This window comes from Eupeodes corollae, chromosome X (genome assembly GCF_945859685.1).
Source record: "Eupeodes corollae chromosome X, idEupCoro1.1, whole genome shotgun sequence".
Classification (NCBI taxonomy): domain Eukaryota; kingdom Metazoa; phylum Arthropoda; class Insecta; order Diptera; family Syrphidae; genus Eupeodes; species Eupeodes corollae.
Window position 1 is genome coordinate 1,397,691 of NC_079150.1, and position 19,984 is coordinate 1,417,674.

At 30.7% G+C, this 19,984-nt stretch overlaps 1 protein-coding gene across 20 annotated transcripts in view; it reads right to left on the bottom strand.

Annotated features, from left to right (window-relative positions):
• Positions 1–7,217, bottom strand: part of LOC129953432 (twitchin) — a 61,241-nt gene extending 54,024 nt beyond the window's left edge. For all 20 annotated transcript variants that reach the window (XM_056066689.1, XM_056066688.1, XM_056066687.1 and 17 more), the window contains exons 1-5: positions 7,061–7,217; positions 2,298–2,862; positions 2,151–2,172; positions 1,472–1,634; positions 1,039–1,180 (exon numbers count right to left, since the gene is read on the bottom strand). In XM_056066689.1, the coding sequence (XP_055922664.1) occupies positions 1,039–1,180; positions 1,472–1,634; positions 2,151–2,172; positions 2,298–2,610 (640 nt within the window). In that variant the 5' untranslated portion in view covers positions 2,611–2,862; positions 7,061–7,217. The remainder of the gene's footprint in view (positions 1–1,038; positions 1,181–1,471; positions 1,635–2,150; positions 2,173–2,297; positions 2,863–7,060) is intronic.
• Positions 7,218–19,984: the final 12,767 nt, after the last annotated feature.

The following is a 19,984-nucleotide window of genomic DNA, read 5'->3' on the forward strand; positions in this document are numbered from 1 at the left end:
AAAATATAAAATACGAATTTAGATAGCGATGTAAATTCAATAAAATATGAAAATATGTATTTGTGTAATTATAATATTAAATATTATTTTTATAAAATGGCAGTAAAACTAATTCTTATGAAACAGCAAAAATTACGCTTTTTTGAAATAGTGTGAATAGTAACTATTGTTTAGCAATGTGTAAAAATGGAGAATAATGGCAAAGCTTTCTGCATATATTTCAGCGAAATGAATTGTTAACACGATATTGTCTTTTTTTATAATGCGTTTAGCGAAAAACCCACCAGCATCATTTTTTGATATTGATATCAAGGCAAATCAAAAATTAAGTTATAAAAGGAATGTTATAAACTAACTTCAAAAAATAATATTTTTTATAATTAAAAAAATTAACAATGTAGGTATACAAAAAAGAATTTGATATTTTTATATATATAAAGAAATAGCGCCAGCATTTTTATTTGTATGTTTTTTTTAATTTTATATTTTTTAAGAAAAAAAAATATTTAGTATTTATTTTTTTTAACTTACGAAATCTCTATAAAAAGCTAATTCTTTTAATTAATTCCGTATTTAAAAGGCAAACAACTTACAACGGCTTTTTTAAAATTGTATAATTTTTTAAGCCTTGTTTTGATTGGATTTTGTATGTTTTGAAATTTTATTTGTACAAAATGTTATTAAAATGTAGTTGATACTTTTTTAAATGTTCGAAGTAGATGTGTAAATTAGTGAATAATTAGTTGAATTTTAGTGATGTTTTTTTTTGGTAACGTATTATTTTTTACACAACAACCAAAAGGATTAAGAAGTTTCTTAAGTATGTGAGTTATAACTGCAATACTTAAGAAACTCAAAACCTTTCTTCTGCAAATCTTAATGCAATAATGACTGATGGTTATTTTTAGTTTCAATCTTAGTTTAAAAATACATTTAATTTTCAACTAACATCAACACATTGTAACAAAAACTTACATATATGCTAAAATTTTGTTGTATACAAGATTTTTTATTATATATATAAAAAGAAGTACTTACTGTCAAAGTTTAAACTAATTGTTGCATTACTTTCACCAAGTTCGTTTTTAGCATTGACTTTGTATTTGCCAGCGTCCTCCACTGTAACATTTTTGATTTCAAGTGATGCAAAATAAGATTGTCCATCTTTGTCAACAGTTAGCTAAACAGATGAAAAGAAAAAAAAAACAGGAAACAAAAAGCTTTAGTCTTTGTCACAAAATTGCATTTCAGGCAATAATAGAGTTAGATTTTTGGAACAACTTTTGAATTTCAGAATGACAATCGTCTATCTAAAGCTCATCGATTTGGTGTACAGACAATTATTTCAATTCTTCTAAGTATTGAAATTTATAAGTTCTTATTACAAGAAAACTAATTAAAGATTAAGTAATAGGCGAATAAAAACAAATATTTTAAAAATGTATAAACAAAGCAAAAACATTAATTATACCTTATGCCTTGGGGATTCTTTGACAGCCGTTCCATTGTGGAACCATGAAATCGTTGGTTTTGGATCTGCATTAACACGGCATTCGAAAAGCAGGCGTTTACCATCATCCTCTTGTCGGATGGCTGGTTTTTTCGTGAATGTCGGTGCGAAACCGTCGATTTGTCTGAATAGAATTTTTAATTTACTTATTGAAATATGAATAACATTTTTATATAAACAAAAAACAGAAAGTAAAATGCAGTTTGCAGGCGCTTATCAAAAAGCAAACATAATTTTAACTAAATTTTTAACAAGAAACAAAGGTAAATAAGTTATTTGTGGTTAATGTTTATTTAAAATATATGTAATGATGCTTGTTATATATAAACAATATTAGGCAAAACTCACCGTTCAACAAATTTTCCCTCTGTTTTAAGTTTAAAATTTAAGCGGAGAAGTATTATTAAGCGTAGTTAAAAAGTAAAAAAAGAGAAATTGGGTAAAGTTAAATAATGGAGTTATTTCGACTTAATATTATTATTATTATTTAATGGAAATATAAAATACGATCCTTTTTTAAAAAAAAGCAAACTAAGGAATTCATATAATGCTTGTTCTTATATTATTTTGAGAGTAGTATATCAATTTATAAGCCGCATTTAAAAAAAGCTTAAGAGTTTTATTGATAAAACGCTCTCACCTTTCCTTTGGTTCGTCAGCCGCTGTTTATTTTTGTTTTGATTTTTTTGTTTTTTTTTTTATAAAGAAAAAATGTGTTTTTAGGATTGTCAAATACAAATTGAAGATAATGAAGAATAAATATATACAAACAAATAGTAATACTTACGGCTAAAATTCAAATTGATCGATGCTGACACTTCGCCTAGTTTATTTTTGGCTTTAACCTTATAGAGGCCAGCATCCGTTTCAACAACATCGTCGAGATCTAATACTACAGTGAATTTATTATCACCAATAGATTGTATTTTAAATTTTGTTCTAGCATCTTCAATTAGAAGTGTTTCACTGCGATACCATTCAATATCGGGTTTTGGTGATGATAATAATTGACATTCGAAAATTAGACGATTGCCATCATCTTCTTGTCGAAGCTGTGGCTTCTTAACAAAGCTGGGAGCAAAATCTTCAGCCACCCCCATGCTGATTGAAATGGAATTAAATTATAATTTATGGTGACATATATATGAAATTTCGGGTTTTTTGCAGTCGTTTGCTTTTTGTTTTGTTTTTACTGTGAATGGGATTTAATATTTTTTTTTCTAATTCCGTTAAAGGTTTTAATATTAATTTAAAAAAATACGATTTTTAACCAAAACAAATTTACGATGTCCCTTTTCTCTCTCGCTCTCCTGTCATAGAATAGGTTTCGATGTTCTCATTAAATTATTATCCTGCAAACATAAAACGGTAAATAGGTAATTAAATTCAAAACATACTTTTGTAGTTAAATTTTAAACCTTTCAATCAGAGCAAAAAAAAACATAATTCAATTGACGGCAGAATATGCAATTTTGTGTACTTTTACAGACCGTTTCCGACCCATACATATGTATTCAAAAGTTTTTAACCTAATCTTTTTAATTGACATGATAAAAATATGTGCATTTTTTTATTTCGTTCTTTATTTTTTTTTAATATAAATGTAACTTGTCGGAATGTCCGACATTATCCACACGAATCAAATAAAAATAGTTCCCAAAATAGAATCATTCTATTATTTTCACTTGAAATTCTGAACTTTTTTTTACGGATAAATATTATAATAACTTTTTTTTTGCTCTCTACGAGCTTGTGAATTAGATACATCGTCTACTTAATTTAATCAAAGTGAGAGAAGGAAGGAAGTACATTTTTTTTAAAGATTTTCTAACATTCGAAAAATATGCCGCGTGTAAAATATGACTTATGCTTAGATTACAGGGGATTCGTTATTTATGTAAAATAATTATCTGTATTGTAATAACTCATCATATTTTAACCTGAATAGAAATATTTTTTTATTTATATATAACTCACTAGTTTCGTTATTTTGTACAAGCAAGATCTAATGATATTCGAACAGACAAAATTGAGAAATTACGGCTCTGGTCGCTCTTCAATTCTTGATATGTATTCAACTCAACGACAATTACCTATTCTTGGTTCACTTATATTGATTCTATTTTTTCAAAGCCACTGGATATTTCAAATCTTCATGACTTTTTTCTAATTCAAATGGTTTCTTCGTTTATCTTAGATTCTTTTCAGGGAGAGGTCAACTTAGTTCCAAAGTAAAGTTCGTATAGTTTGCTGAGAAACTTACGTTTCTTGGACAATGTCGAGTTTTGTACATTTTTGTTTGCATATTTTCAAAAATGAGTGCTATTCACAATTAAACTCGAGAAAGTGGTTTTCTGAGGATGATAGACCGAAGATTAAGGAATAAAACATGAAGGCTCCTCTAGTTTATCCAGAACCAACTCCAACTTAACTTTTAAAAAACTTGACCTTAACCAAATATATATATTTTTTGTATTACTCCTGTAATTTAATTACTTATTTAAAAAATTAACTTATCTGATGTATTTTAAGAAAACAATAAAACATTGAAATGTTCCCAAACAAAATGGTTGTACTTAAAATGTAATCATCAACTGTCATTATAGCTCGGTCGTGCAGTCAACTTAATTTCACAACAAAGTTATCCTTAATATAGGGTTTGATGTCAAACTTCCTATTTAAATTGGCGCTCTTAAAATTAGTGCCTCACTTAGTGTCACTATTGGGGATTAAGGAGAATTTGTAAAACTTGAAAGTTTTTACAAGTCTCAAGAGGCTTACTAGTTTTCTGGTGAAAAATAAAATTAAAGAACACAACATCATACCCAAATAATTTCCTAAAAATCTTGAAAAAACTTTGGAGAAGTTGCTTCGCCTTACATGCCTTATTGATATTTGTTTGATATTATCAATGTTAGGCGTTTGACACTTTTTAATCATTGTGAATCAACTGCTTCTTGTTATTTTAGTCTCAAAAGATTTCATAATTTTCCGATATTTAAGTGATAGTAAAAGATATTTTTTGAGGAAATTAAAGTTACTTATGTATAAAGGGGTATATTTTAAGTTTTTTTTGTAATCTAGTTGGATCTAGTTTATGGGCCGAGTTATACATCAGTACTTGACAGAACAAAAAAACATTTCATTCCGTTATAGTTAATTTTTAAAACTGTTTACACAGTTTATTTTTAAGTTATTTATGTGTTTTGATAACAGATTTTACGGCATTGAATAGCAGAAGCAAGTTTGTTCTTTTTTGTCTTTCTTTTGAATTACATGAATTTTATTTAAAATACAAAATAAAAACCACATACAAACTTTCTCTTAAGGCTCAAGGCTCCAAGTGATCAAGATACTAAACGCATAAACTTTTTTTAAAAAAATTAAAACTACTTTTTTGGTTAATAGATACAAAACTGCACAAAAATGTATTCTTATATTCTTAAGAAAAGAAAAACAGTCAACCTAAATACTTGGCATTTAGTTGAGAAATTGAGCTTAAGACAGCTTTCCTTTTCTAGTTGCTGTTAAAGAAAACTAGTACTTTCTGCAAAAAGCATATTAATTCCAAGTATGAATTTAAATTGTATTTTATTTTAATATTTTCATTAACGTCTTATCTCCAAATTCCGAAATGAATTTTAAAATTGTATTTTATTTTAGTATTTTCATTAACATTTTATCTCCATCTTCCGGTTTTATTACTTTTTCAATATCCGTTTTGTCGAGTTAAGCAAATTAATTCTTTCCAAAAGCCGTTAAAAAAAATAACCTGGAGTAAACTACAAATAAAGTTCTGTGATCTTTTTTAATTATCAGTAAAGAACTCCGTGTCCTATGAGAATATATATTATAAGTACTATAAATGTATTTAGTTGTAGCTACCTGGACACAAAAAAATATTATACCCAATACTAGAAATAAAATAAATTTCAAACGAGAATCAAAAGTCTTGTGACAAGAAATTGTAATTACAGGTATTTCGATTCTCGAATTTGTTAAGAATTGATGTTAAATTGTATTCCCAGCATTTTCTTTGCTTTTCATTAATTGTTATTTTTGTATGTTCAAAGTGTTCTATATTTGCGAAAACCTTATTTTTTAATTAGTGACAAGAGAGTTTAATTATTTTTTAAATAATCAACAGAAAAAATTGGTTATGATTTTTCCTGGTATTTTAAGTATACCGATTCATATAATTAATTTGCATTGAATATACGTAGGCATGCATTTCTAAAACTCGAAAGTTTGCCAAATGAAAATTCATCAATTTATGTACCTACAGCAACATTAATTAAATGTCTGATGTCTCTTTCTAATTCAGTTTGTTTGTCAGTTGAAATAGATACATGAATAGGTACCACCCACACAACTTATTGTATTACATTATCTATTGAGCAAAAAAAATATACAAATTAAATAATGTGGGAAATTGTCTGGCACTCGGGCTTGCTAAGCTTTTCTTCTCAAAAACGAAGAAGAAGGAATTTCACTCTTAGCAAATTCTGCTTCTTGCATAGATGAGATAAACTCGCCCACAGATACTTTTTTGTGTGAGGACTCTCTATTATTTTCACCTAAAATTAACTTAATCTATTTTTGCATCAAGTTTTACTTCTTTTCCCTCTTTTTCTTGATGAAATCACTAGAGCTTGTCGTTTATTTTTATGGAAACGGAAATTTGATAATTTGTATTTTGGAAAAGTGGAAATTTGAAAAATAAAAAAAAGAATGTATATTTTTAGAAAGCGGGTTGGTGTATCTCTTTTATGTTCTTAAGGTCGTTCAAATAACACAACTACTACAACCTGAATGATATAGCATGTGGGAAAATTGTTACTTGGCATTGCATTTTAAATTCAAAGAGTAATCAATTTTTAAAATAAAAAAAAAAATATTGTTAGAATTTTAAGTAAAAATAATAAATAAAAAATAATCCAACAAGGCTCTGGAAAGCTCTTCTTTTATTGTTGATTGTTGAGTTGAGAATTGAGATGATTATTTAATAGCGATTGGCATCTTTTTGATTAAATTTAAATTAATTTAATTTGTACACTTTTTTATTTGTTTCACATTTTTTAAATATGTATATTCAAATATACCTATTTAGTTGATTTTAAATTTTGTTCACAATAATATATATTTTTTAGGTTAAGGATTATTAAGTTCACAAAATTGAGTTGGTATGGCCTTCTTATTCACTTAGAATTGATGATTTTGTATATAATACTCGGATGGAGTAATACAAATCTATTTTTAATTTAATTAAATTTTTGCACACGCACTAGTTTTTTGTACAGATATTTTGATATTTTTTTTATTTGGTAAATATAATTAGTGAAAAAACACATTAAAATGCATATTTGCCTGGAGATGTATTATTTGTTTTGTTTTGCTTCATTTATTATTTTGTAAAAATAAAAACCCGCGACGATTGAAAAGTTTAAAAAATAGAAAATATTAAATTATTTTTTGTTAATTAGGAAGGTATTTAAAATAAATATCGCCCAAGGATAAAATTTTATTATTTATTAAATATATAATAATTACTTTGTATAACAAAAAAATAAATCTCAAATAATTATCTGTTTGCTTGCTTTCTTGTTTGCTTTTTTAAAAATTTCCGAAAAAACCGACGACCGATACGACTCGATGGTCGATGGATATGTGCTGATGATTCGTTATAAAAGTTTAAACTAAACGAACATTTTTTTCCGAATTAGATTCAAGAACAAAATTCTCTCAAAACATTCGTGTTTTTTTTAAATTTTATTTTCTGTCGAATTTTTCGCTCTCGTTCTCCTTTATTTTATTAATAAAACACAAGAAAAAGTGTGTTTCAAATACTCGACTAGAAAAAAGTTATGCTCTCTGAGAGTTGCAATTTAAAAAGAAAAAAAACTTTTTTCTATCTTTAGTTCTTAAAAAAATACACAATTTTCTCTATTACTTACTCTTAATACATAAGATGTTTTTTGCCGATAAAAGATTCCGATATGTGATGTGTACTTTTTTTGGCGTTCCTGTTCCAAAATATCTTATAAAAGATACTTTTTACCTACTCAACTCGACAAAATGCATTGAAAGGATTTTGACTTACTTTTTAATTTATTTTATGTGCACATTGTTTCATGAAGATCTTAAGCTTTTTTGTAACGAATTTTTGATACTCTTTTTTATACTCATAGCGATTAAATTTTTAGAAATAATAATTTTTTTTAAATCAGAGCATATTTATTGTGATCGTCAGAGTTTTTATTGATAATTTAGGCAAGTTAGGTTGAAAATCAAATCGTCAGACATTCTGATCAGGAATTTTTAAAAACTATAGCTTTGACTGAAATGAATTGCTCAGAGTTCTTGATATCCTGCTACATCTTGATAATCCTTTTCTCTTTTTTTTCTCAAATACTTGCATCACGATTCACAAAAGATTAAATCCTTTATTCTAGCTAAATTAAAATGAACTTAAATTTGTCAGAAATTACGTAAAAAATTTGGTATACTTTCACTCTTCCTAGTATAAAAAATCCAATACCTTTAGAGAAGGAAATGCTGTAGAGGACCTTGTATAGATTACCGTACTATTTATATAACCAATTCTTAACATCTTAACCATATAATAGTTAATAGTTCTTTTAATCACTGCGCAACAATTATAACATTTTTTTATTAATTCAGCCTGTGGGTAAATTTGTTTGATTTTTTTTTAAATATAAAGAGCGAACACTAAAAGGGTTTTGTAAACCTTTAATATGACAAAAGACTCAACTTTAGGAAAAGAGAGAAGGGTTTAATAGGAGGTGTCAGTGTACATTGATTTTAAATTTCTGAACATTGCAATTACAGGGAAAGATAGAGCGTGGCAAGGCATTCCACATTCGCGTAGTACGGCTAAAAAAAGAATCTCTGTACTTCATAGTACGGCCGAAATTGGGGTCAAGGGTAAACTGATGGACATTCCTAGAAACGCAGGTATTACGGTTAAATTGTTAAAGGGGAGGAATGCAACTGGGTATTTCACTAGAGCATAGTCCGTTAAAATAACGGCAAAAAGGGTAAGGGAAGAAGCCTTGCGTCGATGTTCGAAAGATGTAAACGAGCTGATGATGTTAATGTCACCAATCATTTTTAAAGCTCTTTTTTGAATACTGTCCAAGAGGCGAATAAATGAATAAATGGTGAAATAATCTGGTAAATAAATGAAGCTATTGACTTCAAAATGATTTTATTCTGGCCCAGTCACTGATAAAGCTTCGGTTCCCACAAAATTAAAACGCTAGAATTTGCTGGTCAAAACTTGGACCGGAACTGAGAACAGTAAGTCAAGTTTAACCTTGATGGTCCGAAGGTTTTGACGACCTTAGTAAAGAAAAAAAGTATTTTTTTATGAGGAACTTCGGAGATGGCAGCTTTATGGATTGGAGGGCTCTCTGTGACCGCTGTTAAGTTGCACTTTCCTTTACCTACCCGAATGAATAGTGAAGATTACACAGAAGTTCTACAAGACAATTTGATGCTCTATCTGAGACGATTTCGTAGGTTAGAGCTTGCCTTTCAACAAGATAATGCGTGAGACACGTTAGTCGTCAAAGACTAAATTGGTTTCAAGATCACAATATTAATAGAGTGGGCAGCTCATTCCCCAGATTGCAATACAATTAAAAATTTTTGGGGAATACTGACGAAGAATTTATGCTCAAAATAAGCAGTATGGTAGTGTTGCTCCAAGAGGCAATCCTATTAAACATACTGGTCAGGAGTATGTCAAATTGATTGAAAGCAGGGATTTTTGTGAGTATTGAGGCAGAGGCGGCAAAAATGGGTTTAACGGTTAATGAGGGCAAAACAAAGTACATGCTGTCGTCAAGAAAGGACATACAAAACCGACTTTTTGGTCAAAACGTCACCATCGACAGACGTAACTTTGAGGTAGTCAAGGACTTCGTCTACCTAGGCTCCACTGTAAACGCAGAAAACAACACCAGCTGAACTGAGATCAAACGCAGAATAACTCTTGCTAACCGCTGTTTCTTTGGACTAAGAAAGCAATTGAGCTGTAAAGTCCTCTCTCGGAGGACCAAAGTGTTGCTATATAAGACCCTTATCATCCCCGTCATGCTATACGGTGCAGAAGCATGGACTATGACAAAAGCGGATAAAAGCACCTTGGGTCGCTTATCCGGTAAAAGTCCAACGACTAAGATGGCTGGGTCACGTAGAGCGCATGGAAACCAATGCTCTGGCCCGGAAAGTCTTCGAATCCACACCCACAGGACAGAGCAGTAGAGGATGACCCCGGCTTCACCCAACTTGGAGCGCGAAACTGGAGACATCTAGCTAGGGACTAGATGGAGAAGTTTGTTGGGTGAGGTCCTAGTTCACACAGGTCTGTAGATCCACTTTAAGTAAGTAAGTAAAAAAGCAGAGATAATAATATCCCATACTAGTTTTTTTGTAAAATATTTTATTCAAAATGATCAGAATTACAAATTTAAAAAATGCGATTATACTTTTGAAAAGCTTGTTTTTATTTCTTACGATTAGTAAAGAAAGTAACGGGACATTTTTTTCTCTCAATCTTCTAATTTACAAAAAAAATATGGCAACGGCCTAGTCACTGATAAAGCTTCGGTTCCCATCGATCACCGAAATCAAGCATCAGTAAGCGTGGTTAGTAGACAGATGGAGGACCGACTCGAAACCTACCGCTGTTGTCATGTGTTCTTCCTGGCTGTTGTTCTTTCTCCTCTGCCTTGTATTATTGTCTTGTGTGGTTATCACCTTATATCGGCTTAGTATTAATGCTACTAAAATTACTATGAATTCGTTTTTGACTAAAAGTCTCGTTAGCAAAAATAGTTGTTGAAATCAAATTATTTCATCATATGCAAAATATTGTTGGTAATTTTTTTTTTTTTTTGTTGAAAATTTCAACTGACAGCAAAAAACAGTTTTGTCCATACTCAAGTATTATGAGAACAAAGAAAGATATTGACTTCAAATTATTTATCTCACGCAAAATATTGTTATGAATATTTTGTTAAAGTCATAAGCAAGATAAATCGACGGACGGGATCAGGAGTTATCCCGGCCTCTTTTCTCGAAAAGTGATTAATATTATTCCATCTTAAAACATACTCATACTTCACATTCATCAGGTATTCGAATCTGCAGAACATTACGATAATTCATATCAACGCCTTACGATAAAAGAACTGTTTATGGTACAATGCTGTCAATTTAAATGAATGGTGCATTTGTATTATTACGAGTATTTTTTGTTTAAATTTCTGTGAAATTTTGGCTCATGCCAGCATACCTATTCGTATGGGTACAACATCGCTTCATTTTTTAAAATTCTTGTTTGTCTCTTAAGTGATGGGGTGTTACATTGAATTGAAGAGAGGATATCTAACAAATTTTCTTTATAGGTATTCAACTAAATTTAAATTAAACAACAGAGAAAATAACGATACTTGGCATTTTTAAGAATAGTTTGGCATGCCGCATGCGACGGACGACGAACGACGCGAACGCGACTTGTCTTTGTCGTCTGTTTCAATTTCAACGAACAGCAAATGATCGTGTTAAATAATGCAAGCCGCCACCACTTTAATGAAGCCACATTAGGAAGACCGTTGACAGAGGTTGTTATTGTTATATAAAAATTCAAACAAAAACGCACCATTTGTATTTCTATATAAATATACATATTTGTACGTCCTTATTGCCAAAATACGTACATACTTAGATTTACAATGATATGATAGACAAATGAAGACTTTAACATATTATGCGGTGTTAAATTTCTAGTAGGTAGGTAATTGAAATAACAAAACGACTGAAATAAACAAATTGCTAAGTACAAGCATAAAATGAATTCTACCTATTATTATTTTTTTTGTCTGCCAAATCCTGTCAACATGTTTCTTATAACCTATTATGAGTCAGTTTATTTAATTTTTTGTTTTAGTCAGTGGGGGCTGTAGTAGAGGATGTACCTACCGTTTGCCAAAAATAAATTCAAGAATTATGACGATTCGATGTATTAATGTAGTATACCTAATTTGTTTTTGGTTTTTGTTGAGGGATCTTTTTTGACTATCAAAATTCTTCTTTTCGACATTTAAAATAAAAATAAAACCTAAGTTGCTTAAGAGTTAATACCTACTTCATTTTTTATTCATTAACTGTAAATAGAACCGAGCGAGGAGAGTACGATAACTTTTGGGACAAAATATAAGAACGATTTTTGGCAGAGAATTTCAACACAAGCTTTTTTTACTAACGGATGGGAGAGTAGAATTTCCTGCCTTCGTTTAGGCAGGAAGGGATATTGTACAAATAATGACCTAATATCTAAGCAAAAAAAGAGGTTTGGATTCGACCCACATTGATAACTTCCAATCGCGTCTGTTGATTTGTTTTGCTTATAACTTTAACACAATTTTCATAACAATATTTTGCGTGAGATAAATAATTTGAAGTCTTTGTTCTTATAATATGATGAGTCAATCCATTTCTATACAGATGGGTCAAAAAAAAAGAAGAGGTTGGTGGAGGTGTGTTCTCTGAACGACTGAAATTAAGTCTCTCATTCCGCCTTGCCAATTATTGTAGCGTGTTCCAGGCGGAACTTTTGGCGATAAAGGAATTCTTGTCCTGGTTTAAAGAAAACGTGATATCAACATCTGATATCCGTATTTTCTCAGATAGCCAGGCCGCTATCAAATCTCTAGGATTTGTCTCTACAAACTCTTTAACAGTCCATAACTGTCGATCATCTCTAATGGAGATGGCACAACAGTTTAATATTCACCTTTGCTGGGTGCCGGGCCATAGAGACATTCCAGGTAACTGTAAGGCAGATGAACTCGCCAGGAACGGTACAGTACAGCCCATCCTACCACGTTTGGCACGTACTGGCATACCAATCGCTACATATAAACTGTTGCTAATGCAAGACGCTGTGAGGAGGGCAGGCACCAGCTGGAACAACATAACCACGTGTCAAGTCACATAAAACATCTGGCCAACACTGGATTTAAAACGTTCAAGGTGCATGCTCTCTCTAAACAGATCGCATATAAGCTCTATAATAGGTGTCATAACCGGACACTGTCTAATAGGAAAGCACGCCACGAGACTACCGTATTCTCAAATGACTTTTGCAGAAGCTGTATGTACGAGGAAGAGGAGGAAATCGTTCTTCATCGCAAGAATTACCTAGAAGAATTCTTCTTTCACTATCTAAACGATCTAAATCATCTCAGCATAATCAGCCTCTCACGTTTCGTAAGGGACTCAAACTGGTTCCATTGAGCTTAGGAGGAAGCCTTAAGATTTATGTGGCCTTGCTGGGTGCCGGGCCATAGAGACATTCCAGGTAACTGTAAGGCAGATGAACTCGCCAGGAACGGTACAGTACAGCCCATCCTACCACGTTTGGCACGTACTGGCATACCAATCGCTACTTATAAACTGTTGCTAATGCAAGACGCTGTGAGGAGGGCAGGCACCAGCTGGAACAACATAATCACGTGTCAAGTCACATAAAACATCTGGCCAACACTGGATTTAAAACGTTCAAGGTGCATGCTCTCTCTAAATAGATCGCATATAAGCTCTATAATAGGTGTCATAACCGGACACTGTCTAATAGGAAAGCACGCCACGAGACTACCGTATTCTCAAATGACTTTTGCAGAAGCTGTATGGACGAGGAAGAGGAGGAAATCGTTCTTCATCGCAAGAATTACCTAAAAGAATTCTTCTTTCACTATCTAAACGATCTAAATCATCTCAGCATAATCAGCCTCTCACGTTTCGTAAGGGACTCAAACTGGTTCCATTGAGCTTAGGAGGAAGCCTTAAGATTTATGTGGTATCACAATAGGCCATTAAACTGGCCTGAGTGTGTCCGTTTCCATCTTGGACAGCCACTATAACCTAACCTAACCTCAAAATACTTGAGTACTGACTTTCTTATCAGTTTTTCGGAGGAGGTTTCCTAGTTTTTTTCTTAAGTTTCAGTTGAATTTTTCCAAAAGATTAACTAAAATTTCAAAATCTTTTTTTGTTTACGAGATGTAGAACAAACTTTTTATAAGATGAAATTAGTTTGAAGCCAATATCTTAAATTTTTGAAAAGGTATTTGAGTCGATCAATTTTTATTAACGCTAATTAATGAGTTTGTAAGTTTTTATTTTTGTTATAAAACTGTCCATTCGAGTTTTCTCACAATTTTAACAGATGTCAAAAACGTTATTCTTCGTTGCTTAAAATTATTTTATCTCCAAATATTTTTTTTTTATTTTTTTTTATTTATAGAAAAATTATTGCTCTTTTTTTTAAATAAAGCCAAAGCTTTATTAGTTCGTGAGATATTTGGGGTCAACCCAAACATGTACCCTTTTTTAAATTGCAATAATAAAAGAACACCCACTCATTTTTTTTTAAGTCTTTAATAAATTGGATAGATTTTATAATAACTTCCTATACTGCTCAAAATTTCGTAAAGGCATATTTGGAGTTAGGGCATTGTCATCGATTCCTTAACCTTAGATCTTCAAATAAAGCCAGAAGCCCTAACTACAAATCATCTGCATCAAGATTTATAAAAAGCCCTAACTACCACATAGGGCCTTTTTTAGTACACTGCATAGAGAAAGCTATTCATGTTCTTTTATAAAAAGATCTATGTGGCAGTTAGGGCTTTTTATAAATTTTGACGCAAGAATTTTTGTTGTTAGGGCTTTTTTTCTTGCTGCAATTTTGTTTGTTAAAGCTTGTACCTCGTTGAATCTTGTCGAGATTTTTTTTACGAATTTTAAATTTGATTTTGTTGGAGAGTGCGTTATTGGCCTTACGTTGAATGAGATTTTTGATACGTTAAGGTTGTAACCTCGTTTCGTGCTTGGTGCTGTTTAACTCTTTAACGAATGTTGAGTTTTGTTTTTAGCAGAGGGCTTTATTAGGCATTTACATAGTCTGTTGAAACTTTTGAAGCTGCAACTTCGAGTTTTTTTAAATTTATCTACATATATATTACTTACAATAAGTGATTAAACATGAACCGGTCAAGAATGCTTGTTAATTTAGCTTTGAATATTAATCACAGACAAAAATCGAATTAATGAAAACAGAATTAAGAAACGCAAATAAAAAAAATTCGGTGGATCCTGATTATGTTCCCGAAAATAGTAGTGATTCAGAAAATGAAAATGTCCTTGTTACTGGTGGTGGTACAGAGACAGGCGGAGTGAATCAGGAAGAAATTGTAATATTAAATATTTAAGAAGTGGAGGAACCAACCCAGGACAGGCAGCAGAGTCCAAAGATGATGGCGGAAGATTGATGCGGAAGAGAAAAGGGCTGTCAGCCAAAGAAAACCAAAATAAAAGAAGAGAAAAAGAATCAAAAAAACATCCAGTTAGACTACCGTGTGGAGAAAAATGTATTAAAAAATGCATTTAAAATATTTGTGTTTTTAGATTGGCTTGAAAAGCGACATTTTATATTATATTCAACACGCAAACAAAATACTGCTCGTGATAAAAAAAGGTAAGTTATCGTCAAGGAGAAAATTAAGCTTTTCAATTTTTTGAAAAATGAGCAGGGTAATATCTGTGCTGTTTGCAAAGCCTTCTACCTTATACTACCTTAGGGTTTTCCAAGGAAAATAAACAGTGTAGTTTATGACGTAATTAGGACAACTCCTCAGAATTCATTGGCACCCTTAATGATTAACGTGGACAATGTGGTCGTTCGTATCCCCGTTCGTATCACAAGGATCAAATTCAAAAAACAAAGTCAAATTAACAAGAGCAGAGTATGAAAAACACAGCAAACTCGATTCCAATGAAATAGCTCCGGATACACTTGTTGTGTCTGTTGATTTGCAAAAAGTGATTATGCTTCCGCGGTTGGAAGGTTTTAAAGCTTTCGAAGCGCATTGCCATCAAACGAAAAAATGAAATTGACAAAAATTTGTTTCCTTTGTTTCCTGAAAACCGCAAGCATTTTTGGAATAATCTTCCATTGACCGAAGATAAACCAACTCTGTATTGAGGTAATTTAAACGAATAAATAAAAATGTAAAACAATAAAACAATATAATAACTATTTACAGGGAAAAATAAGTTCCAGATCAGCAGTATTTGTTTGTTTACTATAAATAACCAAACAATTAAAATGTATACAAGCCTCAATTATAAAACTGAATATAAAAATATGTGTTTTTTAAGTTTTATTTTAATAATGCCTTTAAATTGGGTGTCATAATTAATGACTTCAATGTTTGAAATAAATTAATAAATTTGAATTCTTATTTAATGTTTTATTAAGGATTTTTAAAAAAGTATAACGTAAATTGTTGTAAATAGGGCCTTTTTTCATCCAAAGCTAAAAAGCCCTATCTACTTTGTTTTCCAAATGCATACAAACTTTGAGTTTAAAACTATTCCAAAAAATAAAGCAATAAAAAAGCGTTTCAAAAAATAATTGTTGTTATTATTCACTTTTTACCTTTAGGTCGCGGTTAACAATTTAGTGTTTTCATCATTATCTCGAAATAGTGAAAATGTTAGTTAGGGCCTTTACGGGATTATAGGCAGTATACGAAGTTAAAACTAATTTTTGATTAACTTTGCTTTTTACCAAATTTGCTTTTTCAGGAAAACCGAACGGATACATTGCTAGAACCACATGTTATTTGTTCGGCTGTCCACACCTCAAAACCCACAGCGCAACTCAAATCCTATTTAAAAAGTCAAAGCGTAGTAAATATTTTCAAGACAAAATAAAAATGCATTGTTTCTAGAGCTAAAAGCATTTTGCTGTCGCTTACTCTTTTATTTATTATTAATAAATGATTTTTGTTATACAAAAGTATAATTGCATCATTTAAAAATGTTTTTTATTTCTTTTTTTTTCAAGCGGCCTTAGTTTTAGGGCTATTAGAAAAGCTTGAGCTTGTCATTCCACAAGATAATGCGTAAGACACGTTAGTCGTCAAAGACTAAATTGGTTTCAAGATCGCAATATTAATAGAGTGGCCAGCTCACTCACCATATTGCAACCCAATTGAAAATTTTTAGGAAATATTGACGAAGAATTTATGCTCAAAATAAGCAGTATGGTAGTGTTACAGAGCTCGAAAAGGTAATTCTATTGAAGAAACTGGTCGAGAGTTTGCCAAATCAAGTTTTTAAATTGATTGAAGGATAACAAAATGATCAGAATTAAAAATTTATAAAATGCAATTATACTTTTGCAATGCAAGAAAAGCTTGTTTTTATTTCTTAACATTAGTAAAGAAAGTAACGGTACATTTTTTTCAATCAATCAAGACTAGACAATTTGTACTAATACTTAAAGAAATCCCGATTTGTTGATTACCTTGGAAATGTACAACGAAGCTGTAATAATATGACGTGTCTAACAATTGTAATTAACGCATTAGCTCAATTGTGTATGACCCCACCAAATCGTAATATACTTGATTGCAACGTGAGCTGGAGTTCAATTATAATAATTTACATACGTCTATTTGTACAATCGAATATAATGATAACTTTCGTTGTATCATTGATTTTAGTGACTATTCGATCGGAATAGAAAATTGCATTGGCACTTGCGTCTTCGGGAATTGCTGCTACATTATTAGAAGGTGGCCAGACCGCACATTTTACGTTAATATTGAATGTACGGGTGATTAAAACTTCAACTTGCAATATTTCAAGAAATTCTACAATGGCAAAAGTTCTGCGATTAACTTCAATTATTTTATGGTATGAGTGCACAATGGCGAACAAAAACCAATAGAAGCATTTAATCGAACAATGTAAGATTTACGCGGTAATCAACAGCTGTTTTGGTGGTGCTCTGATATTGCTATCAAAATACTTTCGTCTAACATTCCCTGTCATTCCTCGATCAACTCTTACTGATGAAATAAACGCCTGTTTGAAGTCATCAGTATGAAAATTGACCTACATAATGATGCAACTGCTATGAGTTATTAAAATAATTGTTAGAAATTGGTCATGGCAAAACACCAATCGACAGTACCAACGGAATGATCGCTTTACCAAATAATTTTTGTACAGTTTCGTAATGTAATGTGTTTTTCCGAATATTCTTCAGAATTACAGAAATCATAATTAGTTGAGAGAACGCACCATTTTAGCACCGAAAAACATTCATATCAATGCCATTTCAAATTCAAGCGAAAGCCAGGTGTAGTCACTACATATTATGTATAAATCAATTGACAGTGTTATGAATCAAGATGAGGCAATGAATTATCTAATTGAATTTTTAAATTCATTGGAACCGGCTGGTATACCACCGCATTGCTTGAATCTGAAAATGTATTCTTTGATTATATTATTGAGAAACATTAATCCACCAAAACTGTGTAATGGCACCAGATTGGCAGTGAAAAAGTTATTGCCAAATTTGATTGAAGCTATAATCTTAACTGGTAAATCAAAGGGGAAGTGTGTTTGAAACCGAATATCCCTATAATTCCAACTGATATGCCATTTGAATTCAAGAGATTACAATATCCTGTGCGTTTATCATTTGAGATGTTCATAAATAAGGCCCAAGGGAAAACACTTCACGTTTGTGGTGTCAATTTGGAGGAATCATATTTTTCACATGGCTAACTTTATGTTGCCTGTTCCTTACCCCCAACTGTTTATTTATTCATGCTCAAAATGAAAAAACTAAAAATATTGTTTATCCAACTGCTTTAGAGTAACCCATATAGACCCACCATACTAAGAGTACCCAATAATTTTTATTTTTTAGTTTTTACTCTTTGCTGATAAATATAATATAAACAATATATCATTTGGGTCATTTAGACTTTTAAATAGCAAGCATTTATGTGGTGGGTTGTATGTAATGTAATTCAAAAAACATTAGAGCCCCATTTCAATTTTCGGTTTTATTTAAAAAGCATTTTAATTGCGATTATACTTTTGCAAAGCACTGTATATTGATATATTAACAAAATGAGTAAATAAATGACAAATAAATAATAAAGGAGGCACTGCCTTGAAAAAAAAATAAAGTTAAATAAAATCATTCACTTCATATCATATAAAATACAAAATTTAATAAATACATATTTAAAAAAAAAAACATCTTAAATAAGTCTCACTTTTTCTTAAAATTTATTGTGGCCAACAAATGTCTATAATCATTTTAAGTGGCGTGTAATAAAAATATATAATTATGGCAACCAATTAAAAATAAAGCAGCGTACGAACCAACAAAAAAAAACTTTAAAAATCTATTTCACAACGAAACACAATCTGCCGTTTTAATTTTGGATTCTCAAAAATATACTCCCCCAAAAATACGAATTTCTTTTCCTTTACGTCATGCACCAATCGATATGCAAAAATCCCGTTAATTATCATTAAATTGAGAGCATTATGATTTTTATATGTGAATTAAAAAGGATTTTTATTTTTATTGCATCATTATTTGAATAAACATAATTTTTCGGTTTGGTTTCCTTTTCAAAATTTTTTTGAAGCAATCCTGAGAATTAGGAGTTTTATTTGCAATTTTGCAAAGTTCTTCTCTCACATTTTCTAAAAAAACTAGCATTATTGAATGTGACCGAATTATTTTCATCACAAAATTCCACCCATTTAAAAATTATACAAATCTTTGAAATATTTACGCCATCAATATATGTAAATTCAACATAACATGAAAAGTGAATCATGAGAACAAAACTTCCGAAAACAAAAAGATACAAACAACATTCGTGACAAATTTCATTATTTCATGAAATTTAAAAAAAACATTTGCATCGTTGGCAATCAAATGGGATCCCTGACCGATGTCTCATAAACTGCTCACAAGAAACTAGGAGTCTTTAATTAATAGAGGTAGCAATTTTAAAATAGACAGAAAAGTACTTGAACAAAATCGAAAGAATAAGTTCTTGTAGTTTTAATTGGAAAACAATTCAATCGTTTTTTTCTAACTTTCTGGTCAAAACAAATAAAAACCGATTTATCATAATCATAAGATGCAAATATGTGCTTAATACATACAAACATGTGTTTGTGTATATATATAAAAAAAAAAACCAAAACAAAATTGTTTAATATATTTTTGTTTTATATTTAGATCAACGGCGATAAGCTTTCGTCTAATTTTAGATTAAATTTTGTTCTATTCATCTATTCAACGATTTGCTTTATCAAAGTTATTTGTCTATTTAGGATAAAAATAGAAAAATAATAATGATAACACCAAATAGAAAAATATATATGTAGACAGAAATAGAAATGTGCAAAGATAGGTAGAATGTGCAGATGAGATGAGATGAAAATTAGACACAAACAATTTAGGAATTGAAATTCTTCTTGCATGTGACAAAAACGTACTTTCTTGTTTCGAGTTCGAGTGACAAATACAATTCTGACGAATATATTGAT